The following is a 16,061-nucleotide window of genomic DNA, read 5'->3' as shown; positions in this document are numbered from 1 at the left end:
TCTAGTTGGAATAAAATAAATCATCCAGCTGCAAGAGGCTAGTTGAATTGTGTTTGGGGAAATTTATTGCTTATTACATTAACATTACCAAAGATGATTAAGAAATTCTTCTGATATTTACAAATAAGTTTAGGGAATGTTGGGCTATATTCACAATGTTCTGGAGTGATAAGGCTATAATGGAATTTCTCCTTATGCTTTCTAAGAGCTCCTCTGAGAAATCTCTGTGTGGTACTAGTATACACAAGCAGGAACATGCAAGTATTTGCAGGAGGCATCTTATTTCCCTCTTCTCCACAACCATCTTTCCGTTTCCTTTTCCTCCCCCCTTTTCCTGTTTCCTTCTCTCCTTCCTACTGAAGAGCCGAATTACATTTATCTGCCCCATGTCTTCAGTTTCCCTCTCCATCTTTCAGCAGTCTCTATCTGGGAAAAGGTATGGCCCAGCTGTGAGGTGCCTGCCATTAGCCCAGGCTGACGTTCCCACACATTAAAATAATAGAATCATAGAGTTGGAAGGGATCTCCAGGGTCATCTAGCTTAACACCCTGAATAATGCAGGAAATTTCACAAATACCTCCCCACACACACATACAGTGACACCCACTCTACACCCAGAACATGGGGGGGGGGAGATCCTCCGGGATCCCAGACAAACTGGTCTGGAGAAGAATTGCTGACTGACCTCAAATTGGTGATCAGCATTTTCCTTGGCATGCAAAAAACAGCCGAAAAAAGTGCTGATGCAACCCTTCCTGCCTTCCCTCTCATGATCTGCCAAAGTTCACAGAATCAGCATTGCTGTAAGATGGCAATCTAGCCTCTGTTTAAAAACCTCCAAAGAATGAGAGTCTACCACTTCCCGAGGAAGCCTGTTCCACTGGGGAATCACTCTTTTATTTAATTTCAACCTGTTGGTTCTGGTCTGACCTTCTGGGGCAACAGATCTTGGTTCTGGTCTGACATTCTGGGGCAACAATACTCTGAGTGAGGCCTAACCAGTTTAGAGTAAAGTGATACCATCACTTTGCATGATCTGGGCACTATACTTCTGTTCATATAGCCCAAAATTCCATTGGCCTAGCTGCATGTTCCACATATGGTCCACTAAGACCCCTAGATCCTTTTCACACATACTACTGCCAAGACAAGTCTTCCCCATCGCATAATTATGCATTTGGTTTTTCCTACCTAAATGCAGAACTTTACATTTATTATTTCCTCTTTCCCTCCTCCTGGCAATCCCCATATCCTCTCCCCTTTCCCAGTGTTATTATCTCCTTCTCAGCCATTTGCCAGCCTACTTTTATCTGCCTCTCATCTTCCACTATTTTATTAATACATTTCATTTATACCCAGGGCTTTTTTTGTAGCTGGAACTCCTTTGCATATTAGGCCACACACCCCTGATGTAGCCAATCTTCCAAGAGCCTACAGGGCTTCTAGTAGGGGGCCTACTGTAAGCTCTAGAAGAATTGGCTACATCAGGGTGTGTGGCCTAATATCCAAATGAGTTCCTGCTACAAAAAAGCCTTGTTTATACCCCATCTTTTGACGCAGTGAGAACCAAAGCATCTTACATTATTCTCCTTTTTTTAAATTCTCACAACAACCCTGTGAGGTGGCTTAGGCTGAATGTATGTGACTGGCCCAAAATCACCCAGTGAGCTTCCACAGCAAGATGAGGATTCAAATTTTGATTTCCCAGACCCTTTTTTGAAGCTCTAACCATTATACCACACTGGCTTTCATAGGACTGCATCTGTTGAAGTTGGGTGGTACCAAGTCACTCAGCAGTTACTGCCAGGTTTATTGCCACCTTCAGATCTGGAGATCACCTAGAATTACAACTGATCTCCAGCCAACAGAGATCTTTGAAGAAAATGGCTGCTTTGGAGGGCAGACTCTATGGCATTATATCTGGCTGAGGCCCCTCCCTTCCCCAAATTCTGTCCTCTCTAGACTCCACCATAAAAACTCCAAGAATTTTCCAAACTCTAGTCTAGTTACATTATAACAATTTTGTAAGGTGGTAAATTTTATTTATACTTTGCTTGTCTCAATGAATTATGAATGAATTATAGTCCCTGTGTTATGGTAAAACGATGTTTAAAGGGTTAAAAAAACATTTAGGATTGGAAATGTACAGGTTTATATATTAGATTTTACCAGAAAGTCTGTTTTACATGTGACTAAACAATTCCACTAGGAATCAAGTACAGTATAACTCTTCAAAAGTGGTTTTAATACTCTGGGTATCCCCCCAAAATTAGCAGCATGAAATCTGTGGTATTAAATAAAATCTAAAGTACAAGTCTTCATGGGAGAAATCAATGCCAAATCAGCTTTCCATGTGACTCTCACTTTTTAAGAAATCAAGCAACACTGTCAGAAATAAATACTATGGGTCCATTTCACATGATCCTGGACTTCTGCAAATAGCATGAAAAGGATGCACATTACAGCAGTTCCCACACTTCCAAAGATTATGTGAGAACTTGTTTATACTGTGTATATATCTTACTTCTTATCTCTTTACTTCAGCTTGACTTTATTTTATCAGGGAAATATAACTTTCCCAGGTCTTCATATTATGCTTTCATTTGGTCACTGCCAAGATTTTATGTGTTCAATAGCTGTGGAAAGAGTAAGTTTAAAGCAGCTAGTCATATCATATGATATGTTGACGTAAACATATAATAAACTACATACTACTAATGTGTGAATTGTATTGTTAATTATAAGAGATCCAGAACAAAGTTTGAATCCAGTGGTACCTTTAAGACCAACAAAGTTTAATTCTGGGGATACGTTTTCATGCACATGCACAAAAAAGCTTATACCCAGAATTAAACTTTGATGGTCATAAAGGTGCCACTGGACTCAAACTGTTGCTTCAGACCAGCACTGCTTCCCACCTGAAGCTATGAGAGATCTAGGCTGCAGTCCTAAGAACACTTTCCTGGGAGTGAATTGCAGTGACTAATATTGGACTTGCTTCTGAATAGACCTGCTTTGGATTCCTTCTCTCCTATACAGACATAAGAACGATGATATTTAACTAAATTTATTTGTGTCTTTTGGGACATTAATGATTTTCTTTTAATTTCTAGTTGTGCTTCTTGATACAACTACTGCAATTGGAGAGCTAGGATGGAAAACCTATCCTCTAAATGGGGTAAGCTGCTATGTACATTTTGGTTATTCCGCATGCTAAACCTATCCTCTAAATGGGGTAAGCTGCTATGTACATTTTGGTTATTCCGCATGCTACAGTTATAAAATGACATATTGTCCTTAAATGGCAGTTTCTCTGTTTGTAGCTCCAAATAACAAAAATTAAGATACTCACTTCAAAAAGAAACTGGACTTGAGTTTTTTAAAAGGAACTGCATGACTAAAATACCACATACAAAAATAACAAAATATTCTTAGTAAAGGTAATATCTCAGGATTTATATAAGAAGTAGCATTGTCTCATCAATTGTCTCTCAAGAAATAAGGATATCTTTTTTTTCTTGCAAACTTGTGAAAATATTGATTTATTAATAATCACAATTTTAGCAATTAAACTGGATTTTACCCTTAATTGCTGTTTACAATTAAAAGAAAGGTTGGAGGATATTGGCCACCTGATATTAGGATTTCCAACAAATGATCACCAGATGACAGATCAATTTGCTTGGATAAAATGAATGCTTTTGAGGCTACAAATAAGGTTCCTCTTCTCCCTTAACCCTCCCCTTCCCCAGGATCTAGCCCCAAACTTCTAGGGATTGTCAAATTGGGAGCTAGTAATCCTATCAGATATTAATATAAATGTTATTTAGAATTGGGGTTATAGAGTTTACAGATTCAGTTTTGCAAACATTAACCATCAATGAACCATCTGCAAAGCAGCATCCATTGCTAGCTGTGGGTGTCACAGATCAGCAAATGCAAGTTCTTTGATAGCAAGTAGAATGCCATTTGTGCTGGCAGTACCCAGCTGCTAGATCCCAACGCATAACATCATGCAAGTATACAATAATATATAAAAGCTGCATGGCAATAAATACTAGGAGGTGTTTTTTTTGTGAAACACCATCTCTGATAACTAGCACTAGTTTATGGGAACTGTTTGCTACATTTGCTACTGTTTGCTACATTTGTAGAGACAGTTTGGTGTAGTGGTTAAGTGCATGGACTCTTTTCCAAGTTTATGAATTACATTTTTACACTCAAGAGCAATATATCAGAATTAGCTTCTCTGATAGACTTAAAGCAGTCTATCTGGGTGAGTGGTGAAAAACTCACTCTGATTGGTTGAGCCGCTTCCACAGAAACAAATGTATCTAGTGGAAGGAGGCTGGTGAGGGGTGGGGGAGGGAATCTCACGGTTCAGTTCAGTTGAACTTCCACTGGAGATTGGAGCTGAAAGCAGACAGTCAGCTCAGTTCCTGAGACAGAACTGGTTATTTAGCTTCTGTCTGGAAAAGAGTTAATTTATGAGAAGAGGCAAATCCAAAGCTCTTTCTGAGGGAAAACTCTCAAAGCTGTAACACAGTGTGTCACAAGGCAGAGGGAAACTTTAAGACTCTACTGAGGAGTTTTGTCAGTGCTAAAGGACACAAACACACTGGGAGAGAGGCTAAAGTTTCTTGTGGCTGTGTGGGAATCCCAGAAGTCAGATCGGGATCCTAGCTGTGTGGGACTTAACAAAAGGGACTGAGGTGCTGGTGTGAATGGCCCTCAGGGGTGTTAGTTCCTGGGTGTTGCTCTACAGTCTGGAGTGTACCTGATTGCTAAAGAAAAGGGTCTGTGAGGGGATATATCTGTCACAAGGTCAGTCAGTCCTGAGTGAGTGAGTTTGAGGATTTATATGTGAAAAACCTGAAACTATTTTTTAAATCTTTCTCTAAGAGTGTTTTCTCTCAGAATGAGCTCTGCATTTGCCCCTTCTCATAAAGTAACTCTTTTCCAGACAGAAGCTAAATAACCAGTTTGTCTCAAGAAATGAGCTGACAGTCTGCTTTCAGCTCCAATCTCCAGTCCAACTGAACTGAACCCTGAAGAGATTTTCTCCCTCTCCCAGCCTCCTTCCACTAGATACATTCATATCTATGGAAGCAGCTCAGCCAATCAGAGTGAGCTTTTCAACCCCCACTCAGATAGACTGCTTTAAGTCCATCACAGCTTCTTTTACTTTAATGGTGTAGAAGATTTGCCACATGTTTCTTACTCACACGGGTCAAGTAATGTCAGGAGCTTCAGGACACAGGAGATGGGCCATCCTGTGTTAGTCCATAAGATATATCTGGAAAAAGCATATACCCCTTTTTCTTATTTGAAGACATCTGGCCTCAAGTGGTTACAAGTTATGCTTTCCATTTGGCTAGTTCATTTCACAGCACATGGAAGAACTTGTATAGTTTAACTTTTAATTAAGATGCAAAATATTTACGCACTTAATCCATTTTATAGATTACCTTCTTATCCTGAGAACTCTTTAAATTAAACAGTTCCTTTGACAGTATATAATTTATTTTTATGTGATGTCATTTTTATTGCTGAATGTTTAGAAGGGTGCATATAATGATACAAACCCTTGGGCACAATAAACTCACCAAGAAAATACCCTGCATGAACTGTCTTTTTACATTGGCCCAAATAATTTCAACTGTATTTGCACAAATCCTGGTGGATAGAGCCCATAGAGGACTGCAAGCATTGCTTCTTGAAGAGATTTTTTTGTTTCATTTCTGGACTATTTTTTTTCTTCTGGAAAGAAAGATATATTATACTTCCTTAGCACTATAAAACATCTTTTAAATGCCCTTTTACTGATTCTGCCCTTAGGGACTTTAAGCAATATGACATTTCTTAATCTTAGCCTGTTTCCAAGTTTATGGATTACATTTTTCAGAGTTTTACAATCCTTCATATTCTTGAACAGTATTTCCAGTCTATTAAGAAATACCATTTTATTTTTTGCTGTTTCCTGAAGCTGAGATCTTTGATTCTGACCCTGCACCATGAAAATATATGCAAACCAAATATGGATGAATGTTGGTACAATAATATGTTTGTTCATTACATTAGTCTTCAGAATCTCTTCAAAAATAACTGAATTATGGCAGAGAAGAAAACATTTTAGATTAGTCCAGCTCTGACTCAGTTCATTATTGGCATAAAAGGGAGCACCAGGTTATTCCTTCCTAATTACTAAAACACAGGGGTTATCCCCAATAGCCTAGCTTGATGTGGCAAACCGAGTGTTTTCTAGTTTTTTTTTTTAAAAAGCTAGTGGGTTTCAATAGCATGCCTAACCACAAGCATGGATTGATATAATTACCATGAACTGTGCCAAAATACTGTCAAACAATTTGAAGCACATAGAGTCTAGAGGGCAAAAATAAAAATGCTATCTCAGAAAAATATTTTATTGGCCCCTTCTTCTAGGCTTGTTTGTAACACAATAGTAGATTGCTTCCCATGTGCCTTCTTATGCTTTTTCAATGGATCAGAAGAAATCCATGTGCAAAGGAAAACCTGTATCACATATGCACTGTGAGGTTTACTTTGTTTCTGGTATTAGATTCAGTGGATTAATTTTTCATTAGATGTTATTGGTGCTGGTGGAGAGGAGGAATATGTGTGTGGGATAGAGGACTTTCCCGCATTTGTCCCCTCTCCCTTCTGCTGTACAGGGCCCTTGCCACCACTCAAACTCTGTCCTTTTTTTTTGTCTACCTGTGGCTTGAGGTACAATAGTGCTGCATGCATGTGTACCACTTCTGTGCCATTTATTGCTCCCTTCCCTCTTTTTTTGTTGTTGCTATCTAATCCAGGGCAGCCAGGAGTTTCTAGCCTATGTTTAAAAGAACAGCCAGGCATGAAAGTGTGAACTGTGAAAGACAAAGATCTTTGTTTAATAAAACACAAACCTAAGTCACTAGATCACAACTACAGTGGAAAACTATATCACAGTATTCCAGGAAATTGCAGAACTAAAAAAAGAAAAATAATGTGTAAGAAGCTAATTAAGCTGTCTAGGTACTGTTGTTACTTTGGCATCCCCTCCTTGGCATGAATACAAGCCCACTGGAACATCAAAAATAGAGGCTGGTTAAGACAGCCTCTATTAAAATCGAGGCTGGGCAAGACAGGGGCTGTCCCCTCCCTTGTTCCCCACTCCTGGCTTCTGTACTTCTGACAGGCTGTTCAGACTTTTTACCCCTTCCTGTCCCTCTTGGTGAATTTCCCTTGGGAGTGGCACACGGTTGGTTTTGAGACAGCAGAATGCTAGGTTTTTCTGAGGTTTTTCACTGACAACTGAAATCTTGAGAACTACTATTCAACATTTATGACATTTCTTACATCTGTGTGTATATTATTGCTTACCATCTGTGCACATGGCAGTTTACAGGGTGAAGTGAGCAATAGATGTTCCTACCAAAAAACTTACAATTATAAAATTTTACTATGATAAAGAGACAGCATAGGGGAAAAAGATGGAAGAAAAAGAAGGAAAGAAGTGGGTAAACTATAAGGTTAGCCTTATAGGAAGGGTAAACTTTGCCTTATAGGGTACCTATAAACTGTAAGGTTAAGCTGTAAGGTTAGCCTTACAGTTTGAGCTTATTTGTTTCACTGAGAAGAGGGAAATCCCTCACTGATTTCAGTATGGTTTACTCTCAAGCTTTATTTAGTAAAACACAAGTCACTAGATCACAACTATAGTTGAAAACTATATCACAGCATTCCACTATTCATTATAGCATTGCAGGGTATTTCAAACCACTAATTGTCCCTGAAATTGAGTAATATTCATCAAATAGTATTCACAATAGATACATAAATACCCACTATTGAAGCCCTACATGGCACAAGACTGTCCCACTGGATGAATTTCACTTTGCTCTATCTTGAGTTTGGGAGTAGGGCCCTACATGGATTACTCTGCATCTCTGTCTCCAATTAATTCAGGATGCAAGTCTCAATGCTTTATAAGAACATAAGAGAAGCCATGTTGAATCAGGCCAATGGCCTATCCAGTCCAACACTCTGTGTCACACAGTGGCCAAAAAAACCAAGTGCCATCAGGAGGTCCACCAGTGGGGTCAGGACACTAGAAGCTCTCCCACTGTGCCCCCCCAAGCATCAAGAATACAGAGCATCACTGCCCCATACAGAGAGTTCCAACAATACACTGTGACTAATAGCCACTGATGGACCTCTTCTCCATATGCTTATCTAATCCCCTCTTGAGGCTGTCTATGCTTGTAGCCACCACCACTTCCTGTGGCAGTGAATTCCATGTGTTAATCACCCTTTGAGTGAAGAAGTACTTCCTTTTATCAGTTCTAACCTGACTGCTCAGCAATGTCATTAATGTCCACGATAACACAGATAATCCATCCATTTGTCCCTTCCTGGAAGATATATAAATGGTTATCTCTATGAGGAAACCCATCTCTGTTCAGCCAGTGATAATCTTCTCCTGTATGCCTGGAAATTAAGATCACAGGGAGAGGCCTCCTTACTCACATATCAGTCAAAGAAGCTTATTTGATGTGTACACAGGAGAGGTGGTAGCCCCATAATTATGGAACAACCTCCCCAGGGCAGTGCACCTGTCCATCTTGCTTTCAATTTTTAGAAGGTAGTTTAAGCTACTTTTATTTTAGGAGCACATTTGGTTAAATATACTAACAGTCTGGGTTGTGATTTTAAATTTTGGTTTTTATGTTTCTAATGTGTTTTACTTTATATGTTTGATGTGCGTTATAAGGCACCTTGATCTCATTAAGGAAGAAAGGAGGCTAATAATTGTTTAAAATAAATTAAATAAGTAAGTAACGAGATCCAGGGCTTTTTTGGTGGCAGCACCAGAACTTTGGAACACCCTTCCAAAAGCCATAAGGGCCCTGCGGAATTAATTGGATTCGGAAATATAAGGAGCCAAAAAATTTGGAATACTGTATATTTCTGAATACGGGTACTCAGAATAGCCGCATATATGATAGATGCGCAGCTATTTCCGAATATACGGCCCCATTATACCCTATGGCCATTGAAATCAATGGCAAAATAGGGTATATTGGAAGCCACCTGGAGGGGAGGGGGTTTGAGGGAGAGCCCCCAAATTTGCAGGGGACCTGCAGAGGACTCTCCCCTACAAACTGTCCAAGTCTCAAAACGTTTGGGCCAGGGGGTCCCATTTCAGGGGCACCCAAAGAGGGTGCCCCTGTCCCACCATTATACCCTATGGGCCATTGAAATCAATGGCAACATAGGGCATAATTAGAGGCTACTGAGGGGCAGGGGGGTTGAGGGAGAGCCCCCAAAACTGCAGGGAACCCGCAGGGGACTCTTCCCTACAAAACCCCCAAGTCCCAAAAAGATTGGGCCAGGGGGTCCAATTCCTGGGGTACCCAAATCCAAACCTAACTTCACACCACAGAATTTCTATAGGACCCAAATGCACTACATCCATCTATCTACTCTATGAACCCTGCTGGCCTGGAACCAATATAAACCCAGTTGCCAACATCACTGCCAACAAAACACAATCTGCTCAAGGTCTGCTGTGCAGATCTGGTTGCAGCAAACCCAGATGCCAGGTCTCCAGCCCTGCCCCAAACAACACGGGGAGAGCTGGCAAAGCACAACAAGCATGCTGGTTCTGTGTCTCTCACCCAGGTGCTAGCTTCCCTGCCACAGAACACACAATCTACAGATGCCAGCTCTCCAGCCCTGCCCCAAACAACATGGGGAGAGCTAGCTAAGCACAACAAGCATGCTGGTTCTGTGTCTCTCACCCAGGTGCTAGCTTCCCTGCCACAGAACACACAATCTACAGATGCCAGCTCTCCAGCCCTGCCCCAAACAATGTGGGGAGAGCTAGCCAAACACAACAAGCATGCTGGCTCTGGGTATCTCACCCAGGTGCCAGCTTCCCTGCCACAGAACACGTAATCTACAGATGCCAGCTCTCCAGCCCTGCCCCAAACAACACAACTCTCAAACAAGAGAAGTGGTGGACAGATCCAAACAACAACAACAGATCCAAGCAGATCACTGAGAAAAGGCCGACAAACTCAACTGTTAAAAAAGTGACCCTTTTAACAATGAAAATTAGGCCAAACAGTCCCCTCCCCTAAGAACCAGAATCAGAAGAGAAAAGGAACAACAGCAGCACAACACAGCAGCAACAAATCACAGAGAATCCTTTTAAAACAGTAAAAAAAACTTGACTTTTAACAATACAGGAACTTTACCAACCCCTTCCCCGCAAAAAAAAACCTTCACCCTAACTCCAAGAAATCCAAGCCACCCAAATTAGGAAAAGTAAAAGGACACTGCACTTTTAAAAGTCCTCTCACTAATGTAAGATATGGGCAAATTGGCAAAAAAAAAAAAACCACCCCAGGCCCCCATTCCCAGCAGAACCCCCTAACCCTAACCCCAAATAAGCTACCCAGTACTCACCCGCCCAAATCTGGATAAGTAAAGGGTCTCTGAGTCTTAAAAAGTCCTTTTACTAACTAAAATAAAAACAAGAACCCCCAAGACTGTCTTACCTTAGTTGTCTTCTCTTCTCCAGGCAGGTCTGAGAGAGAGCAGCAGCAGCTGAGGCCAAGGGCCAATGCAGCACAATCTCTCTCACACACCAACACAGCAGCAATAGAATGGAGTCTAGCCAGGCAGACTCCTTAAAATGGTTCTCTGGCCCTACACAGAGCAGTTTCAAAAAATACCACTGCTCTGTAATCGACCACAGAACACTGTTTACTTGGATACCCAAGTAAACAAAAGAACAACAATGTTGCTGATGGCTGGGGGATTAGCCCAGCCATCAGCTACACAACAGCCCTACAAAGCATGCATTTGCAAATGCATGCTTTGGATTGGCTGCTGGCGATCTTCTCCCTCTTCCCCTCCCTCCCTGATCCCAGGGAGGCTATTGGAGAGGCAGGAAGGCTTCCAATAATGGGAAAGGAGGCAAGCAGCTCCCCTGAGGCTTCAGAAGCTCCTTTCCTGCCTTTTCCATGGACTTCCGTATACTTCCAAATATCTATTCGGAAGTATACAAGTAAGTAAGTAAGTAAAATTTTATTTGTATCCCGCCCTCCCCCGCCGAAGCAGGCTCAGGGCGGCTAACAACACAATGACCAATGGTACATTAATAAATAGAACAGTAATAAACAACACAATGACCAATGGTACATTAATAAAACAATTACATTAAGAACATTAAAACTGAGCATTAATTTAACCTTAAAAACCAGTTAGTGCATTAATTAAAACAAACCATAACATTATCATTGACACTATATTCTAGTTAATGCTGATGGCGGATATTTCTTCGTTGTAGAATTATAATTCAGCTGTTCATAAAAGCTAATTTAAAGAGGGTGGTCTTGCAGGCCCTGTGGAACTGATCAAGGTTCCGCAGGGCCCGCACCTCCTCTGGGAGTTGGTTCCAAAGATATGGGGCCGCAGCCGAAAAGGCCCGTGTGCGAGTGTTCTGTAATTTAATTTCTCTTGGCCCAGGGGTAGTCAGTCTGTTTTTTCCTACTGACCTCAGTGCTCTCTGGGGCTCATACGGGGAGAGACGGTCCTTCAGGTAGGCCGGTCCTCGGCCATATAGGGCTTTAAAGGTAATAACCAGCACTTTGTACTGGACCCGGTATACAATCGGTAACCAGTGCAGCTCGCGTAGCCCCGGCTGTATATGTTCCCATCTTGGGAGACCAAGCAACAGCCTGGCTGCCGCGTTCTGCACTAGTTGTAACTTCCGGGTCCGGCACAGAGGCAGCCCCATGTAGAGGGCATTACAGTAGTCCAATCGTGAGGTGACCGTCGCATGGATCACCGTTGCTAGGTCCCGACGCTCCAGGAAAGGGGCCAACTGCCTCGCCCGCCTCAGATGGAAGAATGCTGACTTGGCAGTGGCTGTTATCTGGGCCTCCATTGATAATGAAGGCTCCAGCAAGACACCCAGACTCTTCACCCGCTGCGCCGCCTTCAGCTGCACACCGTCGAAGGTCGGGAAAGATATTTCCCTTCCTGGAGCGCCGCGACCCACACAGAGAACCTCTGTCTTTGCCGGGTTTAACAAGGAGCCATATACAGCTCCCGTATAATGGCTTCAAAATGGATTCAGACGTATACGGTGCCATATACTTCTGATTCAGGGGTGATTCGGGGGTTTCTTTGATTCGGCCATACCGAATGCACACCCCTAGTTGCCAGGTCTGACTCAGGAAATATCTGGAGACATTGGGTGTGGAGCCAGGAGCAAGGTTGTGACAAGCACAATTGAATTCCAAATGCAGTTCTGGCCATCACATTTAAAGGGACCATACTCCTTTTAAATTCCTTCCCTTCATTGGAAATAATGGAGGATTGGGACACCTTCTTTGGGGTCCCATAGAATTGGACCCTCCTGGTCTAGTTTTTTTGAAACTTGGATGAAGGGATTGAGGAGAGGCACCAGATGCTATGCTGAACATTTGGTGCCTCTACCTAAAAAAAAAACAGCCTTCCCAGAATCTCCGGTTTGCCTCAACCAGGGCCAGGGCTTTTTTTGGCCCTGGTCCTGGCCTGGTGGAATCAGCTCCCTGTGGAGATCCAGGCCCTACCGGATTTACTTATGTTTCATAGTGCCTGCAAGACGGAGCTGTTTCGCCAGGCCTTCGGTTGAGGCAAGCAGACATCCCTTCATTCTACTGCTTATACCATCTATTACCCTCCCCCACAATGGGCTGTAAAATTACAACGAGCCGGAATATTTGTTTTACCTGAAATATGTGCCTGCCCACCTATGTATATTTTTGTAGTTGTATTTTATTGGTATATTATTGAGTTATTACTGTATTTTAATTGTTTTATTATGACTGTGGGAAAGGACAGAATATAAATCGACCAAATAGATAAATAAATAAATAAATCTCAGATACCCACAGATTGATTCTTCATTATACCCTATGACAGCCAGTCTCCATAGGGTATAATGGAATGCCCAGCAATTTAATGCTCCTCCCACTTTCTGATAACCCTGAAGTGGGAGGAGGGCCTCCAAACTAGGGATTTGCAATCCAAGATTCCCTCCTAGACTTCTTGGAGTTGTAATGTCTAAAACTGGGGGTGTCAAACATGCGGACCAGAGGCCGGATCAGGCCCCTGGAGGGCTCCTATCAGGCCCACAAGCAACTCTGTTTCCTTCTCCCTCTCTTTAATTTCTTTCTGTGTCACAGCTTGCTTTTCCAGGATTTCTCAATTGCACAGAAGCTACAGAGCAAAGCCTCCATTTTCTCCATTGGCTGAGTCTCCTTTCTTGGGGAGGAAGCGGGTGGGGGAGGGAGAGCCTGCCTTGATACTGAGCACAATATTGCAATAGTGCTAATGATTTAAACATGTTTTATTTTAAGGTTTTTTTAAAAAAAAAATTAATTGTGTCTTTTATAAAGTTTATATCTCTATTACCTGGCATTACATTTTATGACACACATAGCCTGGCCTAAGAATGTCTCATTTATGTCAAATCCATCCCTTGTAACAAATGAGTTTTGACACCCCTGGTCTAAAACAAAGAACATCTATTTTCATCTATATGATAGCTGGAAATAAGTGGAAGCCCACTATGTTTTTTAGATTGAATATAGCAAACTCTAGCAACTGTTAAAATATTTTTTTTAAATTTCGCTAAACCTCATCCATGCAATTCTCCCCATCCATGCAATTCCAACCTTGCAGTCAGGACCTCAGGCACAAGAGTTAATTTTCCTCATACAACAAGCAATAAACCTAATGCTAATGTTCTTTCTCCAGTTGTGTGATCTGGACCTTCCATCATCCACAGTATATTGCAGGATCCCAGGTGGACCAGATAGTGGGAGAAAGAGAAATTGCCCCTTTATAACTGATGTCTGACACAGTAACAATTTAGCAGGTGAATTTTTCCCAGAATGGAGTTGTGATGGAGAAAGCTGTGCCAGATGAATTTTTGCCCATCACACAGCTCTGGAAGAAACAGGAGCCAGGAAAACCTCACATAACTTTAAAAGAAATGGCTCTTATCTCAGTGGATCAATTTGTAGTTTACATTTCCAAGCCTATTTTGATGAGGGAAAGGGCAACAAAGATTATTAATTTTTAAATGAATGCTGAGACTTGGATCCCCAAGGTGCTGCTATTAAAAGGGGAGTTTATTGTGCATCTTCCAGCTTCTGAGTAAGCGGTGCTTACCTTTTTTTATTTGCACACCTGTGCCTAAAATAGCTAATTAGAACACATCTGCATTGAAGAGTCTAGCATGAGCACCCTGGATTGTTTGGCTACAGTGGGACTCCTGAGAACATGTAATCCCAGTGATTGCTGCTATTGTAAATGCTTCCTTGTCAGTTAGCGAGCTTCCGATGAAATTAACCACACATGTAATTACTTCACTACAGGAATGCATTCCGCTCCCTGGTGAGCTCTTCTGAGGTTTTGAATAATTTCCAGTTGCAGATTTATTTATTTTTAAGTTGGAGGAAAGAACTTTTGGTTTGGAATTTGTCATCACAAACAAACAATAGTTTGGGATTGTTGGTTTTAAGGGTTTGGGGCCTCTCTTCTGCTTGCAGCTGATAGATGGCTTTGTGTTTTCCCTTTGTAATAATTCACAGAATATTTTTCACTCAACCCTAGAATATTTATCTCCTCCTAAACCAATTTGATAAAATTGTTAGGCTCTCTGGCATCCTTTTTCTTGCATTGTTTATCTCATACCTGTCAACCCACTAGCAGTTTGTTAGTCATGGTCATTTGTCTTTTGTGATATATGTTTGTGACTTCTGCAGGCTTTACTCAGCACCCTTCTAGCATATTTTTGCTTCCACTTTCTTTTGTTTTACTTGTGCTGTTTTATGAGAAATGATCAAGAACTGTCATCTGGAACAGCAGTCTTTAAACTGGTCTCAGAATCAAATCCTCAACAAAATAAAACCCTATGATTTGAATACAGGTAGCCCAAGATTTTTTTAAATGTTCAGGCTGTCATTAAAACATGAATATACTTATGCATATTTGCTTTAACATGTATTCAAATCAAGATCCTGCCTTAGTGATTTTTTTCCATTTTGGCCCACTATATATATATTTTTTTAAGAACTTTGAACAATTTACCAGGAGACGCCACAAGTAGCTATCCCTTACAAGTTAAATGAAAATAATTAACCAGCTGTGAGAGAAATCGACTGGGATGGTTGTGTGGAACCATCTTCATGTAAATCTGTGAGCTTAATTAGATTGTGGATCAGATAAATGTTCTGCAAGGAAGTATATAGTACTCAGAGGTATGACATATTCTTATGATGAATATGTAAACCAGGAGTGTCAAATGTCTGGCCCACAGGCCATACCCAGCCCACCCAGGCTTTAATCAGGCTCACAGCATTCTTTTCTCCCCCTTCCTGTCCTCACCTTTTGATGCTCCAAGGCAGCCAAAGTTTCCACCTCTTTTTTTTTTGTCTTTGCAGGGTGAAGCAGGAAGCAATTCTGGGCTTGCAAAACTGCAACGAAAACATGGAATGGACTTTCCATTAAGGTCTCTGTACCCAGATAGACTACTCTTGTGGTAGTCTATCAGGGCACAGAGACTTTAATGGAAAATCCATTCCATGTTTTCGTTGCAGCTTTGTCTGTGCTGCAATGCATTTTAATAGAGTAGAGCTCAGTTTCACTTTTTAGTGTTTATATGTCCAGTTAGAAGCTGTTCCTTGCTAGAGTTGTGTGACCTTGCAAATAAAGGGTTGATACTTTGAGCCAACATGTCTCTGCTGAATGGACCTTAGAACTGGTGCCTAGTGAGTACTCTAACGTGGGAATCCACAGCCAAAGGGGGATATTACACTGAAGAGCCATTGCCAATTGGAGTAGACCTGGGAGCAGGAGGAGAAACTTGCAACGCCTAGCCATTTCATGTTTTCCTAAGCCCAGAGCATTTTATATTTTTTGTTTATATTTTTAGTTTCTGCTGTGATCCTTGTGTTTTTTCTCTATTTTTTCTTTTTTAAAATTGCATTGCCAAA

The 16,061-nt window shown here is 41.3% G+C and overlaps 1 protein-coding gene across 5 annotated transcripts in view; it reads left to right on the top strand.

The window, feature by feature from the left end:
* Window positions 1–16,061, top strand: part of EPHA6 (EPH receptor A6) — a 778,455-nt gene that overhangs the window by 60,456 nt on the left and 701,938 nt on the right. For all 5 annotated transcript variants that reach the window (XM_060234505.1, XM_060234502.1, XM_060234503.1 and 2 more), the window contains exon 2: window positions 3,114–3,178. In XM_060234505.1, the coding sequence (XP_060090488.1) occupies window positions 3,114–3,178 (65 nt within the window). The remainder of the gene's footprint in view (window positions 1–3,113; window positions 3,179–16,061) is intronic.

Source organism: Heteronotia binoei, chromosome 3 (genome assembly GCF_032191835.1).
Source record: "Heteronotia binoei isolate CCM8104 ecotype False Entrance Well chromosome 3, APGP_CSIRO_Hbin_v1, whole genome shotgun sequence".
NCBI lineage: Eukaryota > Metazoa > Chordata > Lepidosauria > Squamata > Gekkonidae > Heteronotia > Heteronotia binoei.
The sequence above is the reverse complement of the archived record's forward strand: the minus strand, read 5'-3'. Positions and strand labels throughout refer to the sequence as shown.